This window comes from Oryctolagus cuniculus, chromosome 7 (assembly GCF_051225735.1).
Source record: "Oryctolagus cuniculus isolate XC-2025 breed Fujian yellow rabbit chromosome 7, ASM5122573v1, whole genome shotgun sequence".
Lineage (NCBI taxonomy): Eukaryota > Metazoa > Chordata > Mammalia > Lagomorpha > Leporidae > Oryctolagus > Oryctolagus cuniculus.
The window spans coordinates 85,620,454-85,638,840 of NC_142873.1; the positions used below are offsets into that span (position 1 = coordinate 85,620,454).

Consider the following 18,387-nt stretch of genomic DNA (forward strand, 5'->3'; position numbering starts at 1 on the left):
AATTAAATTATGTATTCTTGGAGTAAAAACATTGCCGAGCTCGAGAGTCACATCAATCATTTCCAATCATCAGTAATGGTCACTGGCCCTTCATAGATCCTGCCTGAGTGATGTGAGATCCTTTTTGCCTCGTAGGGAAGGGTCATTTCATTGGCGGTGCATGGCACACAAAAGAGGCAAGAAGTTCCTCAAGGAAATGATACTTGGTGATAGACAGCAGTTATTCATCCGACAGACATGGCAGGTAGGTGCTGAACATACGTCAATGAGCAAGAAGATAACTGACCTCTTGGTGTTTCTGGTCTTATTGATAAAAAATTAAATCGGAACTCTTTAAGTTTTGTTTTGTTGTGCTTTTTTGCAAAAAATCAGAAGGTGGGCTTCTTGGTATGGTAAGGCGGGAGTTGGAGTGGAGGTGGGAATGGGGATTTGCCTCGAAAACGAAATTCGCTACCAGAATTGGAGAAGGTACTCCAGGGGTAAGGTTGCAGTAGTATGATAGCTTGTTCTCAACGGATAACGGTGGTTCGGTGGGTCGTGAATGCATGCTTGTAAGAGGGGAAAGGGCAGAAGGCAAAAAGGTGGGTCACAGGAGAACAAGCATCCGTAGACGTGGACAGTGGTAAGGCGAAGACGCTAAAGAGTGAAGAGGAGGCAAGGTAGAAAGTAGAGCCCTCCTTAAGTGAATGACACGACTTGGGCCTCGGGCTGAGCTGCAAGGTAAGTGAGAGGATTTATTGGAGCCGGCTGAAGGACCCCACGAAGCTAACATGATATAAGAAGGTGTAGGTGACAGGCTAGAGAAAACAACTGGGGGTGGGAGACACGCAAGAGGAGCCCCGCGGACTGGGAGACACGCAAGAGGAGCCCCGCGGACTGGAAACCCCTGGGAAGGGCGCTGCGAAGAAGGAAGGCTGCGAGTCACCTAGAAGCGGGAAGGGGGAGGCCCGCGGAGGGTGACCGGGCGGCGGCGTGCGCACCCAGGATGCAGCCAGCCCCGTCCAAGGCTGCGCGCCGGGCAGACGGGGGCACGGGGCCGGCGCTGGGTGGCGGAAGGTTGCGGGGCGAAGTGGGGGAGGTGTACACTGTGTGTTTGGTGATGTCATTGCGAGTCAGGGAGCGGTGAAATTTAACACCGGCAGGGTTTGCCGGGCTCCTCTTCTTCCTGACGAAGCAGCCGGCGGCAGTCCACGCCGAGCGCCTGCCGTTGCCACCGGCCCCTCGCACCGACTTGATTTCTGAAGTGGGTGTGTGTGCTTGTTTGACAAACGTCCGAGCGCGGGCAGTTTCCAAGGACTTCCTCCCCACCCCCTCATCTCCTTCCCTCCCCCACCCCTTTCTCCTCCCAGGCCCAAAGCAGAGGACTCCACTGGAGTCACAGAGTCGCCTTTGAACCGCAAGTGAACTCGAGGGCTGCAGTCGCAGCCGAGCTCCCGCGGCCGCCGGCGCCCCGCTGCCTCCTCGCGCGACACAACCCCAGGCTCCTCTCCTGCCGAGCCAGGGTGCCCAAAGTCTATCTGTCCTTCCCTTCGGGTGCTGTTTCCCACCCCAGCCTCATCTCCTCCCCTACTTTTATTAATTTTTTCCTGTTGCAAGTTTGGAGCCTGATTTTCATGTGACTTTCTCCCCCCCCCCCTTTTTTTTTCATGGACAGTACCTGCACCCTTAGCAGTTCGGAGCTGGCTTCTGTTTTCCGTTAGCGCTTTGCTGCACGGACAAATGCATACAAATGCATTTAGGCGCCCACAGGACAAGGCGTGGAAAGGTCTTCTCCCCCACGGCAAAAACGTAAGTAGCCCACCCGCCCGGGCAGGGCTTAGATCAACCCCTCTGTCCAACCCCGCGATCCGCCAAGCCAGTTGGTGGCCCCGTTGCTTGGCACTTTTTGGTGCTGGGAGCGGGCAAGCAGCCGTGGCATCCTCTCCCCTGTCTTTTTAATTTGTAAAGTACCGTGTTTGAAAGGAAGCGCCGAGCCAACGGGTCTCCAGGGTTTGTGCTAACGCGATCCTGCGGCTCGGGAGCAAAGCCTGCTGGCACGCGCCCCACCGTCCCGGCCGGGCTCCCGCAGCTGCGGAGCTGCGCTGCGCTGCGCTGTGCTGCGCCGCCGCCCGCGCGCCGGCTCCCAGCGCCTCGCGCCCGCCTCCCCCTCCTTCCGCAGGGCCCTGGCAGACGTCGGACCTCGCCGCCGCGTTCCTCGGGGCTTCCAGCCCAGCTACTGCTAGAAACGCTAGCGGCCCTCGGGCCCGGCGGGGCCGGGGAGACGCGGAGCCGGGAGAAGGGGTACGGCGGCAGCGCTGGCCCTGCTCGGGGCGCAGAGGCAGGCGCCCCTTGTTGGGGGGCGGGCGAGCGTGCAGCCCCTGTGGAGCGGAGGCTGCGCCCGGACCGCCGCCTGCCTGAGGGCAAGTGGCTCACTGACAGGGCCGAGCGCGAGGGCAGATGCGGAGGCGGGGCTGGGTGTCCCGGGGAGGTTTGGGCGGACCCCGAAAGAACACCCCCAGCCCTTTGGGCGTCGGACGCGCGTCCACCCACCCCCTTCCAGGGGTGCTTGGCCTAGGCTGTTGGCTCTGCCCGCCCGCCCCCTTCTCCCCGCGGAAAAGGTCTGTGGGATTAGGAGGGGCGGCCGCGGTAGGTTTTGTGCGGGGAGGTGGGAGGGGCCGGGGCAGAAGCGGCGGCGGTAGGCGCCAACGTGTGGCGGTGTTTGTGTGAACATGTGCTCCGCAGCCGCGTGCGAGCTCGCTGCCCCTCTCCGCCTCTCCGCGGCCCCGCGAGACGGCGCGCGCGGCTCGAAGCCCTCGAAGCCCCGCGTGCGCGAGGCGTCGGGCTGGGGCAGGTCGCGCGCGGTGCCCAACAGCGGGTTCCCACCACTTTCCTCCTCAAAATGCGCTCGTGCGGACCGTCAGGGCGGGCGGGACGGAGCCGATCCTGCAGGACTGGCCGTGTTTCCCTCCCCTCCTCTCCCCTGCCCCCCAACCCCAACCCCTGGCGCGTGAGGAGACAGAGCCCCCCGGAGAGGCGGTGTGAGGCCCTGGGCCCGCTTGAGGCCGGCCCGCCCGGAGCCAGGCCCCGCAGCCTGCGAGCGAGCGCGGCCCTCCCTGCCGCCCCTGCCTCGCGGCGAGGCCCACGTGCTAACCTTCCCGGCCGCCGCTGTGCCCGACCGCGTGGCGCTTAAAGCAGATCCTCTGCTCCTGGCCCCTGTCTTGTCTGGTTTACACTTCCCTTCCAGACGCTCCCAGAAAAGGCCCTGCATAAATTCTTGGGCAGTTTGGGGTTTGTAAATTGGGTCCAGATGATTGGGGGGAGGGTGGCAGAGAAACCAAAAGGAACGGATTACACCGGAGGAACTTGTGAGAAGAATTACACCACGTGGATGGGACGGGAAGTCTTGTGCGGAGACGTGGGGTGGAGGGAAGCCGCTGGTCTTCCCTGACGTCTTGTGGGGGGCTCGGGCCCGCTCTCTTTCTCAGGTGGCCCCTCCGCTGCAGGATGGGCTGTCGAGAGAATTAAGGGTAATTCTTAATCATGCAGATCACAGAGCCTCGCAGCTGCAGCCACATGCATGCAAAGTGAGGAGAAGGTAGTTAACCACTGGGCTCAGGAATTGTTTCTAGGGACGGAAAAATTTTTTTCTTTTTTCATGAAGAATCTGGAATTTTTCAGTTTGAAACAAATGACAACCACCCTTGGGGAGGGAAGGAGAGAGGACTGGGGAGAAGACTCCGATTAGCTGATGATAATGTCAGACCACTGAATTAAGCCTCCGAGTCCTTAATGAAACCCCTGAGGGTTTAATTTTCCACCATCCTTTTGTGGGAACGTTTTGTAAGAGCAGGAGCAGCTTTTTAAAATCACAGTTCTGATTAGTCACCGAAAAACATTTGTTTCAAGACTGTTCTTTAAGACATTTTTTTTCCCATAGGGTTACTTTTAGATGGGTTGCCTAATGTGAATTTGTGGAGTTACTAAGATGAAACTAAAAGTCAGGGTTAAATCCATCAATTTAACATAGTATCAAAGTGTCCAGCAGATTATTGTGGTAATTAAAAGATTTCTACTAACAGCAACCAAAACAAAGTTTTGGATATAAAGATTTATTTCCTTAGCTGGCATGAAATCCCATTTTCTAAAAGTTGTTTAGTTGTCTTTGTGTTCAAATTTTTGGAAAGTAATTTTTAGTGTTGAATATTCCTGCTAACCTGTAAAGTCACAGGAGAAAAGTCAATTTTACTCAGGAGTTAGTCTAGCTGTGCTAATTTCTCTGCCGTACCTTACAATTATGACTTATTTTAGATTTTGTGACTCAGAAGAGAGGACCATTTCCTTTTCATTCTCATAAAAGGTGTACATTACTCTGTCATTCATTCACTCAACAAATGCTGACTGATCTTTCCTTTTGTGCCCGCATCATTCTAGGCAGTAGGGACACAATGATTGAGCAGCACAGGAACCATTGCTGCCCTCTCAGTGTGTCCAGTCTAACAGAGGCAATATTAAAGGAGTAGGCATGCCACAATGAGATGAGGGTATATCCAGGAGGGGCAGCCAGAGTCCTGGCCAGGTGGGGAGCAGAGGCAGAGAGAATCCTGGAAGGAGAGGCTAGCCAAGGGAAATGAAATCTAGACGAGTCTGAGGTGGAGAGGATGTGACATTTTCCCAATGAGAGTGACATTAAGTCTCAGAGGTGAGACAGCACATCGCATTTGAAGGCCTGAATGAAACAGTTGATTGGGACACACATTCTAGGAAAGAAATGGCTGGTGCTGAGGTGGAGAGAGAAGCAGAGACGTAATGATGAAGGTTCCTAGCTGAATGAATGGAGGTTAGGGAGACCTGACTTGACTTTTTTTTTGTTTTTTAAAGATTTATTTATTTATTTGAAAGGCAGAGTTAGAGAGGCAGAGGCAGAGAGAGAGAGAGAGTCAGTCTTTAATCCACTGGTTTACTCCCCAAATGGCTGCAATGGCCGGAGCTGGGCCAATCCGAAGCCAGAAACTTCTCCTGGGTCTCCCACATGGATGCAGGGGCCCAAGGACTTGGGCCATCTTCTACTGCTTTCCCAGGCCATAGCAGAGAGCTGAATCAGAAGTGGAGCAGCCAGGACTTGAACTGGTGCCCAGATGGGATGCTGGCACCGCAGGCGGCGGCTTTACCCACTATGCCACGGTGCTGGCCCCGACCTGACTTTTCTTGATTTGGGGATGAGGGTATAGGTATCAGATGCACAGAAGTTACCTAATTGTTAAAACTCAAGGCCACCCAATAGTCTCATTCATTCATTTAAAAATCTTTATTTTTCACTAACATAAACCAGGAAATTTGCTAGACTAGGCAATGATCTAACAATCTCTGTGGTGTTACTAGGTCCTATTTGTTTAAGTGTCTTTCTCTTTCTTCCTACTAACTGGTTCTGGGTACTTTGATCACTTCAAGTCCTTGAGCATTTATCTTCCTGTGCTTTATGAATTATTTGAACACTTGGAATTTAACCAAAAACTCTAGTATGCTCAACATTCAGTAAGTTTTACAAGTACAACCTGTTAAGCTGTATTAAGAGTCTGAGAGATTCCATGTATATAACTTAGTGACAACACTTTATTCCCTGAATCATCCAATTTTGTCCTCACTGCTGTACAAAAACTTTTTTCCCAGTTATTTTGGTAATGAAAAGTAGAAATTTTACTATTTCTGGATCTTAGCAGTAAGAGCAAAATCTGTGCAGCTGTCTTGACTTACAGGTTTTTGACAGGTAAACACAGTGTTGTGGAAATTGTTCAAGTTACTGATGTGTATCACCTGTGTGCTTTGCAGATTAGCCCTTTCCACTGGGTTGAAAAGAAAACTACAAACTCATTTTTACTTTTTTTTGCTTTAGTTTTCTTGTCCAAACTCATTTTTAAAAAGTTCCCTTTCACAAGATTGAGGAATTCCATATTCTTATTATAAATGGAATCTCTGCTGAAATGAGTATCCATATCCTGAAGACATACATCTTGGCACCTAAAAATTTCACAAGTGCCCTAAACATAGGTGTCCCTGGGATTCCCCTAAAGTAACTTGAACCTTTCAGATGAACAGAAAGTTGAACGGTGCTCTAAGAATCGTGTAGGGAAAATGCCTGGGATGGATATTGGTCTCAAATATTCTGGAGATGGTCTTTGGATTATTTTCTGCCTGATCTCCTGCAGGTTTTCATCTTTACATGTCTGGCTATATTTTGAACAGGGCTCGTGCCAAACTGAAAATGTGGCTAGTGGGACACCTGTAGTATTTTACATTTTGTTAGACATCCTCAGATATCAATATCATGGGTATGGTTTTTGAACCTTTATAAAATGTTTCTTACCTTAATGTTGATTTCTTTTTGATTTGTCTGATTTTGTTGAATGTCTGAGTGTATGTACTTCTGTTACTTTGATTAGGGTCATGTGTTCCAGATATATGAAACATTGAGTAAAACCAGAAATGCTTTAAATATTTGAAAAATATTCATATCTAATACAATAACCGAACTTTCTGTTAGATTAAACTAAATACATGTATGAATTAGTAAACTTAGTAGACTATTTTAAGTTACCTGATGACGAGTGTTAGGCCAAAAGTGTAGGAAAAACCTTTCCAGATTTGTGGAAATTATTTATGTATATCATGTGTATATATTGTGTATTGTGATTTGTAGAATGTCTTCTTAAGTAATTTGAATTTTCTCCTTTAGGGAGATTCTATCATATACAAATTGTAGGATTTTACATTTTGGATGTAAAATGTAAACATATGAAATAAATATGATGTCAGCACATAATAAATGAATCAGCGAAGACTCATAAAATAGAAATGACATACTCAAGGTCATTCAGTGAGTTAAAACAAGACCAGGATTAGTCTTGACTCCCAATATATTGTTATTTTCTTATTAACCATATTGTTTTCTCTCTACCTACTACATTTATCATTATAACTTATTCAAAGATTCCAGGATGTATGAGCACTATATCCAAAGCACCACATGGAAACTCCATGCTCAGAGCCTTTGAGAACTGTACCACCTACTGCTAAGTAGGAAACCGTGTAGTTTTTCTTAATTAAGACAATGTATAGTAAATCTAAAATCATTAGTGGAGTAGAGGTAGGGGCAGGGGAACCCAAAGAAACAATTCCAGCCCAACCAAACATTTGCCAGAAAACTTAAATTCATTAGAGATACATTTTATACAATAATGGAGTTTGGCTCTTTATCAATCTCAGTATGTAAGTTATGTGTTGAAATATAAATTTGGAAGAGGAATGAACATCTTATTCAAACACTGTACTACATTAGGATTTACCTTAGAGAACCCAGAAATTATTTTGGTCTTGCACAGTAGTCCTTAATCTTGTTTGTATAGTAAAATCATCTGGGAAGTGTTTAAAAAATGCCTATAACGTGGACATAATAAGGATCTCTGCGAGTGGAGGAGGGAAGGACCTAAGTATTAGTAGTTAATTCCATAGTGATTCCAGTGTGCAGGTAAAGTTAAAAAAATCCAGAACAGGTGAATTTTACACAATCTCTTGCACATCTTCTGTTCTGGAGCTGTGTCTGTAGAATGTAGGTCTCAGATTAGCAGCATCAGCATTACCTGGAAACTCATTATAAAATTAAGTTCTTGAGTCCAAACCCAAACCTACTCAATCACAAACTCTGGGGTAAGGCCCAGCAGCTTTTAACCTCTCAAGTGATTCTGATGCCTACTAAACTGACAGCCACTGACTAGTGCAGTAGAAAAGGATCTGAAAAGGATCAAATAATATTTGCATAATGTCACAGAGTCAGCTATATATGATAAATGATATCTATTTCAATTACAATTTAAACACAAACAGGATGTTCTAAATTATTTTCTATTTTTACACATGTAATCTGTATCATAATCACCCAGTTTAAATGTATACATGCTGGGGGATCTATTTTTGAATCATAATCTCTCCAACAGGGTCCATAATCTTCATTGTTCACAAGCACCTTAAATCGTTCTTGGTAATTCAGCATTTGGAATTGTTGATCTAAAAGGATGATACCATATATGGGAATGTTTTATGGGCTTCATTAAAATAGATGATTCTGCTCATTGCCCAAGATAACGGAAATTTTTATAATGATTCATTTGATTAGTTTGTAGAATTAGTAACATTTCCTAGGTGTCTACCAAAATCTTACTAGAACTATGCTCTGGACTTGGTCTAACCATAGAATGTGCATTTTTTACTTACTAACCAGTGTAAGAACCATTTTGATACAAATTAAATTTGTGTTCCAGCATATAAAGAATAGTATAATTTTCTATGTTGACTTAAACTTTGTAAAAGATTACTTTTCATACGGTAAGATGTTCTTTCTACTGCTGATGAAAATAAAGCCATCTTGTTCATAATAAATAGAAAACACACTAATTACCACCAGAAACAATAAAAATAATATGTTATTTCCAGGTAACTCTGTAATCACTATTTACAGATCTGGATTTTACAGAAATGTCATTTGAAGAGTTTTTGGTTAAAAAAAAATGGAATCAGTGTCTGGATTAGTAAGAATTTTCAGCATGCTCATATTTCTTTCCAAAATTCACTCTTGATTTTCATTTGGGCTGTGGATACCGATACACGTATAGCCAATAGTGAAAACTATTCAACAAAATTTATCAAAAGTTTAGTCATACTGGGGCCAATGCTTGGAGTAATAGGCTAAGCCTCTGCCTGTGGTACCTGCTATCCCATATGGACGCCTGTTCATGTCTCAGCTGCACTTCTTCCAATCCAGTTCTCTGCTTGTGGCCTGGGAAGGCAATGGAAGATGGCCTAAGTGTTTGGGTCCCTGCACCCACATGGCAGACATTGAAGAAACTCCTGGCTGTGTGTCAGCCCAGCTCCGGCCATTGTGGTCATTTGGGGAATAAGCCGGTGGATGGAAAACCTTTCTCTCTGTCTCTCCCTGTCTCTGTCTGTTACTCTGCCTCTCAAATATATAACTAAAAACTTCAAGTTTTATTGAACTGAAAACGTCACAAAACTTTTTTAGTAAGAGCTGATCAATTTGAATGATCATTTTATTGTAGAGATCAGGTATTGGGCTTAGAATTACCCGTAATAAAAATACTCAGCGTTGACGTTTATAGACCATTTTGCTTTTCTAGAACCAAAGAATCTTGAATCGAGTATAAAAGATTTAACTATGAAATTCAAATGGCCTTAACATGTAAACATTCATTGAAACAAATAACTGGATTATAAGTTGATTATAACTTAATCATTATTGTTAAGTAATTTAATTTGAGTTATTTACTGTAAATATGAAATTGCTATGTATGAAATTGCAATTATGGTAATTTGACATAATAAATAAAAAATCATTCATGGTAGTTCACATTTATGGAGTATTTTCTATGCACCAGAGACTTTCTTATGTTTATCTTCAAATTAACTTTATGAGATAGATTTAACAGATGAAGAAACTGAGAAATACAGTGGCTTAAAAAGTGTGCAAAAGTCACATAGATATTAGTAGAACTGGAATTTTAATCCAGAGCTCTTGCTCTTAACCACAAATATTATTAAAATATGATTAAAATAATTTAATTTCTAATATTACAGTAAAGTTTATTTTGGAGTTTTTATGATTCACATGTTGTAAATGTCCAGCAAACCAGTGTATTTTAGCTGATTGTACTTTTCTTTTTTTAGGAACCTGCCTCTTCATTTTATTCTGCTATGTGTGGCTGGAATTGTTGTTCATGCACAAGAACAAGGTAAGGAAATTTCTTGGTATAAAAATGCTGCTTCCATACTGCAAAAGTACCCAACTTTAAAGTCACTACAACCTTAAATTCAGAATTAAACAAAAAATTTCCACACAGCAAAATGAGAATGTAAGGGTAAATTTTGGAGGGAAATATGACCTTTAAGAAATTACTCAGCTCTTCCATCTGTAAAATTGCTTACATTTTTAAGCAGACTCTATAAAAGGGAAGTTTTGTACAGTGAAAAGCCTTTGCTTGTGACTTCATTTTAAGTGGGAGTTTTGGGGGTGGCAAACTGTGACAGAATTACCTTTGCACTTCTTGAAACAACACAAACATATAATAAATGTTCCATCTGGACTTGCATCATTAAGAAAGAAAAAAGTTGCATACTAGTTGGATTGGGATTGTATTTAATCAAATAGATAGTTTCTGAAAATAGATTAGTGGTTTGTTTTGTTTTAGTCTGCTAGCTCATTGTTCTAATAGTGTTTTAGGAGACTTTGTATACCCTAACTTATTTATTAAACAACAGTGCTAATGTATCTTCTGTTTCCCATGTAATATCTCAATGGCCCATGACTGAAATATAAGTAATGTAATGCCACTGGCCTTGTAGGGAAAACAATGCTTTTGCCAAAAGGTGAAAACATACGTAAGAGAAAAATCTTGGAATTGTGCTGGTCCTACAGGCAATACCACTGAATGACTGTAAGAAAAGGACAAGTAAACAAATTATGAATGAAATACATGTGTGGTAGAGATTGGGCCCGAAGGAAGGGCTGGTTCTCTACCAACCTGACCAAACTGAGCAGTGGTTACAGATAAATGCACTTAGCCCTTCATATCCTTGGTTTCTATCATATCTGTGGATTCAACTGGCCATGGAATGAAAGTAGTCAGAAAAAATGTGCCTGTGTTGAACACATACAGACTTCTTTCCTTGTCATTATTTCCTAAATATATAATATAACAACCATTTTCATGGCACTTACATTTTATTTGATATTATAAGTAAGGTAGAGAGGACTGAGTATACAGGAGGATGTATACAGGATTTATGCAAATACTATGTAATTTTAAAAAATATTTATTTATTTGAAAGGCAGAGTTACAGAGAGGCAGAGGCAGAGAGAGAGAGAGAGAGAGAGAGAGAGAGAGAGAGAGAGAGAAATCGATCTTCCATCTGCTGGTTCACTCCCTAGATGGCCGCAATGGCCGGAGTTGCGCCGATCTGAATCCAGGAGCCAGGAGCTTCTTTCAGGTCCCTCACGTGGGTTTAGGGGCACAAGAACTTTGGCCATCCTCCACTGCTTTCCCAGGCCACAACAGAGAGCTGGATCAGAAGTGTATGAGCAGCTGGGACTTGAACTGGTGCCCATATGGGATACTGGCTCTGCAAGTGGTGGCTTTACCTGCTATGCCACAATGCCGACCCCCTATATAATTTTGGTTTCTTCAGGGGTCCTGGAATCCATCTTCTGTGGGTATGAAGAATGTAAGTTATTTATTAGAAGACATCTTCTAATTTTTTTATAATGGGTAAATGGTTAAATTAGGCCACATGTACATATAACTTTAGGAAATAGAATTTTGGGAGCAGGTGTTGTGGTGCAGTGGGTTAAGCCACTTCTTGGGAAACCTGCATCCCATAGAAGAATACCAATTTGAGTCCCAGATATTCCACCTGCTATTGCATCCTGGGAGGCAGAAGATGATGGTTCAATTTCTTGGGCCCCCGTGCCCATGTGAGAGACTCAGATGGAGTTCAGGCTCCTGGGTTTGCTTTGCAAAGCCCTGATTATTACAGGCATTTAAAGGATGAACCAGTAGATGGAGGATACTTCTGTTTCTCTTGCTCACTCTTTTGCTCTGCATTTTAAGTAGATGAAAATAAATAAACTTTTTTAAAAAGGAAATGTGATTATTGACCTAGGCATTTCTGTTACTTCAGTTTGCTTTGAGTAGAAAGTGTGTTTTTCAATTTGTTATGATTGCTGTTACTGTTCATGAGAACTTACTTGCAAAGCAGGCACTGTGCTAGTAGAATATGCGTTTTCCTCACCACTGCCTCCTCACAAGGCTTCCATAATTAAGCCTATGATGAAACTGCTGTTTCCATGACTAAGGAGAGTAGATAGCTACCCTAAGAGTCACAGCCTCATAAGCAGGGATATCAAGATTTGAATGAGATATTTTGACTGAAAAGTTGACAAATTCCTTAAAATTCAGCCTGAGAGCCACAGAGAGGAAAAGAAAAAGGAGAATAGACATCATTAATTAAAATATGTATTTTGTGCCATGTTCTTTGCTGGTATTTTGTATATATTATTCTAATCCCCATAATGAACCTGCAGAGGAAGAGACAGGATCAGTGGTGTGCTCAAACGCATACAGCTGAACTTTGAATCTAGGTCTGTCCATCTCTGAACACAGAAACTCTTTGTCCTGCAGATCTCTTGGCTTCACAACTGCCAGCCACTTGCATTATGAATAACAATTTACCTATGTATGAATAATACCAAAATATTATAAATCAGCCAAAGACAGGACCAAGAGAATAGTTATGAATAGATTTTAAAAAAAATAAAATCAATGCAAGGAAAAATATCTTTCTGTTAACCTTAAGATCTCAATTATAGAATATCAAATGTGTTCTTTTAATTCGGGAAGAATTAACCTTCAGTCTTCTTATAGACATAAAATTTTATTACCAGTTCTTAACAAAAATAAAAATCTTTTTAAAAAAATCTCAGACTTTAGAAAATTAAATATTTTTATCACAAAATTAAATAGTATGTAATAAAAAACTTAGAAACATTTTTCCTAAGATAAACTTTTTTATTGTCATGATGCAGTATGTAACATCTAATCAGATTGGAATAGCATTATTAGAGATATTATATTTTAAAGTGATCACAAATATGATTTGTAGTATTCTGAAAGTGCCTCTATATAAGCTAGATAGTATTTCAAGTTAGACTTCTCAGGAATATATATCTGCTTATAAAGTATCAAAATAGTCCATGCATACAGTTGAAAGGTCTTATTGTACTACAAACATATAACAAAAAATAGAATACCTCTCCTTAACCACTCCTGAGCCACTCTGCCCAATTCTTCTTTTTTAAAATTTTTATTATTATTATTTTTTGACAGGCAGAGTGGACAGTGAGAGAGAGAGAGAGACAGAGAAAGGTCTTCCTTTTCCATTGGTTCACCCTCCAATGGCCACTGTGGCCTGTGCGCTGTGACCAGCACACCGCGCTGATCCGAAGCCAGGAACCAGGAGCTTATCCTGGTCTCCCATGCCGTGCAGGGCCCAAGGACTTGGGATATCCTCCACTGCACTCCCGGGCCAAAGCAGAGAGCTGGACTGGAAGAGGGGCAACCGGGACAGAATCCTGCACCCCGACCGGGACTAGAACTCCGTGTGCCGGCGCCACAGGCAGAGGACTAGCCTAGTGAGCCGCGGCGCCAGCCTACCCAATTGTTTTAGCACCTCTTTTGGTTTTTAATTTCCATATTTCTTTTTTTAACTTTTATTTAATAAATATAAATTTCCAAAATACAGATTTTGGATTACACTGGCTTTCTCCCCCCTGCCCCAAAAACTTCCCTCCCATCTCCTACTCCCTCTCCCATTCCATTCACATCAAGATTCATTTTCAATTATCTTTATATTCAGAAGATCAGTTTAGTATATTCTAAGTAAAGATTTCAACAGTTTGCACCCACACAAAAACACAAAGTATAAAGTACTGTTTGAAGACAAGTTATAGCATTAATTCACATTATACAACACATTAAGTACAGAGAGTAAGTGCATGGGGAGTAAGTGCACAGAGACTCCTGTTGTTGACTTAACAATTGACACTCTTGTTTATGGTGTCAGTAATCACCCTAGGCTCTTGTCATGAGCTGCCAAGGCAATGGAAGCCTCTTGAGTTAGCCAACTCTGATCTTATTTAGACAAGGTCATAGTCAAAGTGGAAGTTCTCTTCTCCCTTTAGAGAAAGGTACCACCTTCTTTGATGGCCAGGTCTTTCCACTGAGATCTCACTCACAGAGATCTTTCATCTGGGTTTTTTTTTTTTTTTCCCAGAGTGTCTTGGCTTACCATGCCTAAAATACTCTCATGGGCTTTTTAGCCAGATCTGAATGCCTTAAGGCTGATTCTGAGGCCAGAGTGCTGTTTAGGACATCTGCCATTCTATGAGTCTGCTGTGTATCCCACTTCCCATGTTGGATCGTTCTCTCCTTTTTAATTCTGTCAGTTAGTATTAGCAGACACTAGTCTTGTTTGTGTGATCCCTTTGACTCTTTATCCTATCATTATGATCAATTGTGAACTGAAACTGATCACTTGGACTAGTGAGATGGCATTGGTACATGCCACCTTGATGGGATTGAATTGGAATCCCCTGGTATGTTTCTAACTCTACCATTTGGGGCAAGTCCGATTGAGCATGTCCCAAATTGTACATCTCCTCCCTCTCTTATTCCCACTTTTAGATTTAACAGGGATCACTTTACAGTTAAATTTAAATGCCTAAGAATAATTGTGTGCTAATTAAAGAGTTCACCAATAGTATTAAGTAGAACAAAAAAAATACTAAAAGGGATAAAGTATTAAGTTGTTCATCAACGGTCAGAACAAGAGCTGGTCTGGTCACTGTTTCTCAAAGTGTCTATTTCACTTCAACAGGTTTCCTTTTTGGTGTTCAGTCAGTTGTCACCGATCAGGGAAAACAGATGATATTTGTCCCTCTGGGACTGGCTTATTTCACTCAGCATGATGTTCTCCAGATTCCACAATTTTGTTGCAAATGACCAGATTTCATTGTTTTTGCCTGCTGTATAGTATTCAATAGAGTACATGTCCCATAATTTCTTTATCCAATCTACTGTTGATGGGCATTTGGGTTGGTTCCAGGTCTTAGCTATTGTGAATTGAGCTGCAATAAACGTTGAGGTGCAGACAGCTCTTTTATTTGCCAATTTCATTTCCTTTGGGTAAATTCCAAGGAGTGGGATGGCTGGGTTGTATGGTAGGGTTATATTCAGGTTTCTGAGGAATCTCCAAACTGACTTCCATAGTGGCTTCACCAGTTTGCATTCCCACCAACAGTGGGTAAGTGTCCCTTTTTCCCCACATCCTTGCCAGCATCTGTTGTTGGTAAATTTCTGTATGTGAGCCATTCTAAGTGGGGTGAGGTGAAACCTCATTGTGGTTTTGATTTGTATTTCCCTGATGGCTAGTGATCCTGAACATTTTTTCATGTGTTTGTTGGCTTTTTGAATTTCCTCTTTTGAAAAATGTCTATTGAGGTCCTTGGCCCATCTCTTAAGTGGGTTGTTTGTTTTGATGTTGTGGAGTTTCTTGATTTCATTGTAGCTTCTGGTTATTAACCCTTTATCTGTTGCATAGTTTGCAAATATTTTTTCCCATTCTGTCAGTTGCCTCTTCACTTTCCTGACTGTTTCTTTTGAAGTACGGAAACTTCTCAATTTGATGCAATCCCAATTGTTAATTTTGGCTTTGACTGCCTGTGCTTCCAGGGTCTTTTCCTAGAAGTCTTTGCTAGTACCTATATCTAGCAGCGTTTCTCCAATGTTCTCTAATAATTTGATGGTATCAGGTCGTAGATTTAGGTCTTTAATCCATGTTGAGTGGATTTTTGTGTAAGGTGTAAGGTAGGGGTCTTGCTTCATGCTTCTGCACGTGGAAATCCAGTTTTCCCAGCACCATTTATTGAGTAGACTGTCCTTGCTCCAGGAATTGGTTTTAGATTCTTGATCAAATATAAGTTGGCTGTAGGTGTTTGGATTGATTTCTGGTGTTTCAATTCTGTTCCATTGGTCTATCCATCTGTTTCTGTACCAGTACATGCTGTTTTGATAACAACTGCCCTGTAGTATGTCCTGAAATCTGATATTGTGATGCCTTCAGCTTTGTTTTTGTTGTACAAGATTGCTTTTAGCTATTCAAGGTCTCCTTTGTCTCCATATGAATTTCAGCATCATTTTTTCCAGATCTGAGAAGAATGTCTTTGGTATTTTAATTGATATTGTGTTTGTCGCTCCCCCTCTTCGTGGAGGAACGACACTAAACCCTGCCTAGGCTTCATATCCGAGTCACGGCACCATTATGTCGCTCCCCCTCTTCGTGAAGGAACGACACAGGACCTTGCGCTGTTCTTTTGTCTGCTCGGCCCTCCCCGGGTTTGTTGCTGGTTCTTCCCGGGTTGGCTACTGTCCCTTCCACCTCCGTGGAAGGGCGGTTCCCCCTGCCACATTCCCCACTTCCGCAGGGGAGCGGCACACCGCCGGCCGGCTCTCTCGGGGGCTGCACAGGTTCCCTTAGATGTTCCCCTTAGATGTTCCTCGTGCATGCCGTCTCTCTCCTCCTTTATAGTCCTCCTCTGCCAATCCCAACTCGGCTGCCCACACGCCGAGTACGCTGCTCTCCTCCAATCAGTAGCAAGTCCTACAGTTTATTGGTTGAACTGGAGGCAGCTGTGCGGAAGCTGTTTACTTCTCTCCCGGCGCCATATTGTGGGAGAGCAGATGCATAGAATAAGTCTTAATTCCAGTAACTCAGTCTAGTCCGGATTGCTCCCCACAGATCCCCCTTTCTTTTTATTTTTGGCGTTGATACGCGCCTGTCTTCGGTGCCCCGTGGCACACACTCTGCTCTACTTGCTAGAGTTGCCACAGGTTCTTACAAGTCCCATCAATCAGGCAAACCGAATCCGGGTCCTCTCTTCGCCATGTTGTGAGGAGGTTTTTAGGCGCTGATGCGTGCCTGTGTTCGGTGCCCTGCAGCGCATGCTCTGCTCTGCCTGCAGGGGCTTACAAGCCCTAACAATCAGGCAAACCGAATCCAAGCCTTCTCATTGCCGTATTGTGGGGGAGACTTATTAGTGTTGGTTCGTGCCTATCTTCGGTGACCTGCAGCTCATACTCTGGTCGAGCTGCCTGCTGGTGCTTATCGCCCTAATCAGGCAGACCGAATCCAAGCTCTCTCATTGCTGTGTTGTGGGGAGGCCTTTCTCTATTTCTCTATCTCCGGGCATTCCTATTTCTCCTATTTTACTTCTATCTACCAGCATTCCTATTTCTCTCATTTTACTTCTAAACTTCTGTTTCTCTTATCCCTGCGGCTTCCCGGCGGCGCTCGCCCCGAGGCTGCTTCTCGGCACCTCGCCCCGCGGCAGCTTCACGGCTCCGCGCGGCTTCCCGGCGCCTCGCCCCGCCGGCGGGCTCCCGGCTCTGCGCGGCTCGGCTTCGCGCGCACACTCCGTGGTCTCCACGCCCCTTCGCGTCTGAACCACGGCCTCGCGCCAGCCCCGCGTTCCCTATCTATTCACGCCCCGTGCTCTCTCTGCACGCGGCGGCTTCCGCGAATGTTTCCGCCACCACCGGCATTCAGTCCAAGTTCCCCGGACTAACCTGGCGAATTTCAACCTGGCGGCCCATGTCTCTGCCTCTGGTTCCAGATCTTCGCCTCTTGCTCCCCGGGGTGACTTGAAGAATTCCAAGGTGGCTTATATCTCCGCCTCGGCCTGCACTCGCGGCTTCATCCTCCCTAACATTTTTCTCTACCCGGTATGTTTCCTTAAGTTTTCTTCCAACAATATTCCTCTCATTTCTCCTGGCTTCTCCCCACAGTCCGTATCCGAGTCTAAGTTTCTTCTAGGTTTCACTTTCACTTTCAACCTGCAGTCCGTATCTAAGTCTAAGTTTCTTCTTGCTTTCACTTTAAATCCTAACTTCTTTCCCACAGTCCATATCCGAGTCCAAGCCTCCTCCAGGTTTCACTTTCGCTTTCAATCTCCTAGCTTCCCTGCCATAGTCCGCATCCGAGTCTATGAAAGCTTTCACTTTCGCTTTCAATCCTAACTTCTTTCCCACAGTCCATATCCGAGTCTATGCCTAGGCTTTCAATAGCTTCTTCCGGCACCTAGGCTCTTTGCTAGTCTCTCTCTCCGGTATTTTCCCACTTCTTCCTGTTTCTTCCCTCTTAAGTTTCCTATCCGTCCTAGGTTTCCTATCCGTTCTAGGTTTCCTATCCGAGTCACGGCACCATTATGTCACTCCCCCTCTTCGTGGAGGAACGACACTAAACCCTGCCTAGGCTTCATATCCGAGTCACGGCACCATTATGTCGCTCCCCCTCTTCGTGGAGGAACGACACAGGACCCTGCGCTGTTCTTTTGTCTGCTCGGCCCTCCCCGGGTTTGTTGCTGGTTCTTCCCGGGTTGGCTACTGTCCCTTCCACCTCCGTGGAAGGGCAGTTCCCCCTGCCACATTCCCCACTTCCGCAGGGGAGCGGCACACCGCCGGCCGGCTCTCTCGGGGGCTGCACAGGTTCCCTTAGATGTTCCCCTTAGATGTTCCTCGTGCATGCCGTCTCTCTCCTCCTTTACAGTCCTCCTCTGCCAATCCCAACTCGGCTGCCCACACGCCGAGTACGCTGCTCTCCTCCAATCAGTAGCAAGTCCTACAGTTTATTGGTTGAACTGGAGGCAGCTGTGCGGAAGCTGTTTACTTCTCTCCCAGCGCCATATTGTGGGAGAGCAGATGCATAGAATAAGTCTTAATTCCAGTAACTCAG

At 44.5% G+C, this 18,387-nt stretch overlaps 1 protein-coding gene across 1 annotated transcript in view; it reads left to right on the plus strand.

Moving 5' to 3' along the window:
- Window positions 1-1,945: 1,945 nt before the first annotated feature.
- The window catches only part of COL24A1 (collagen type XXIV alpha 1 chain), a gene marked incomplete at its 5' end in the record, with an annotated part of 418,086 nt that continues 401,644 nt past the window's right edge, over window positions 1,946-18,387 (plus strand). The window contains 2 exons of the mRNA XM_089299394.1: window positions 1,946-2,280; window positions 9,712-9,776. Coding sequence (XP_089155520.1) covers window positions 1,946-2,280; window positions 9,712-9,776 — 400 coding nt within the window. The remainder of the gene's footprint in view (window positions 2,281-9,711; window positions 9,777-18,387) is intronic.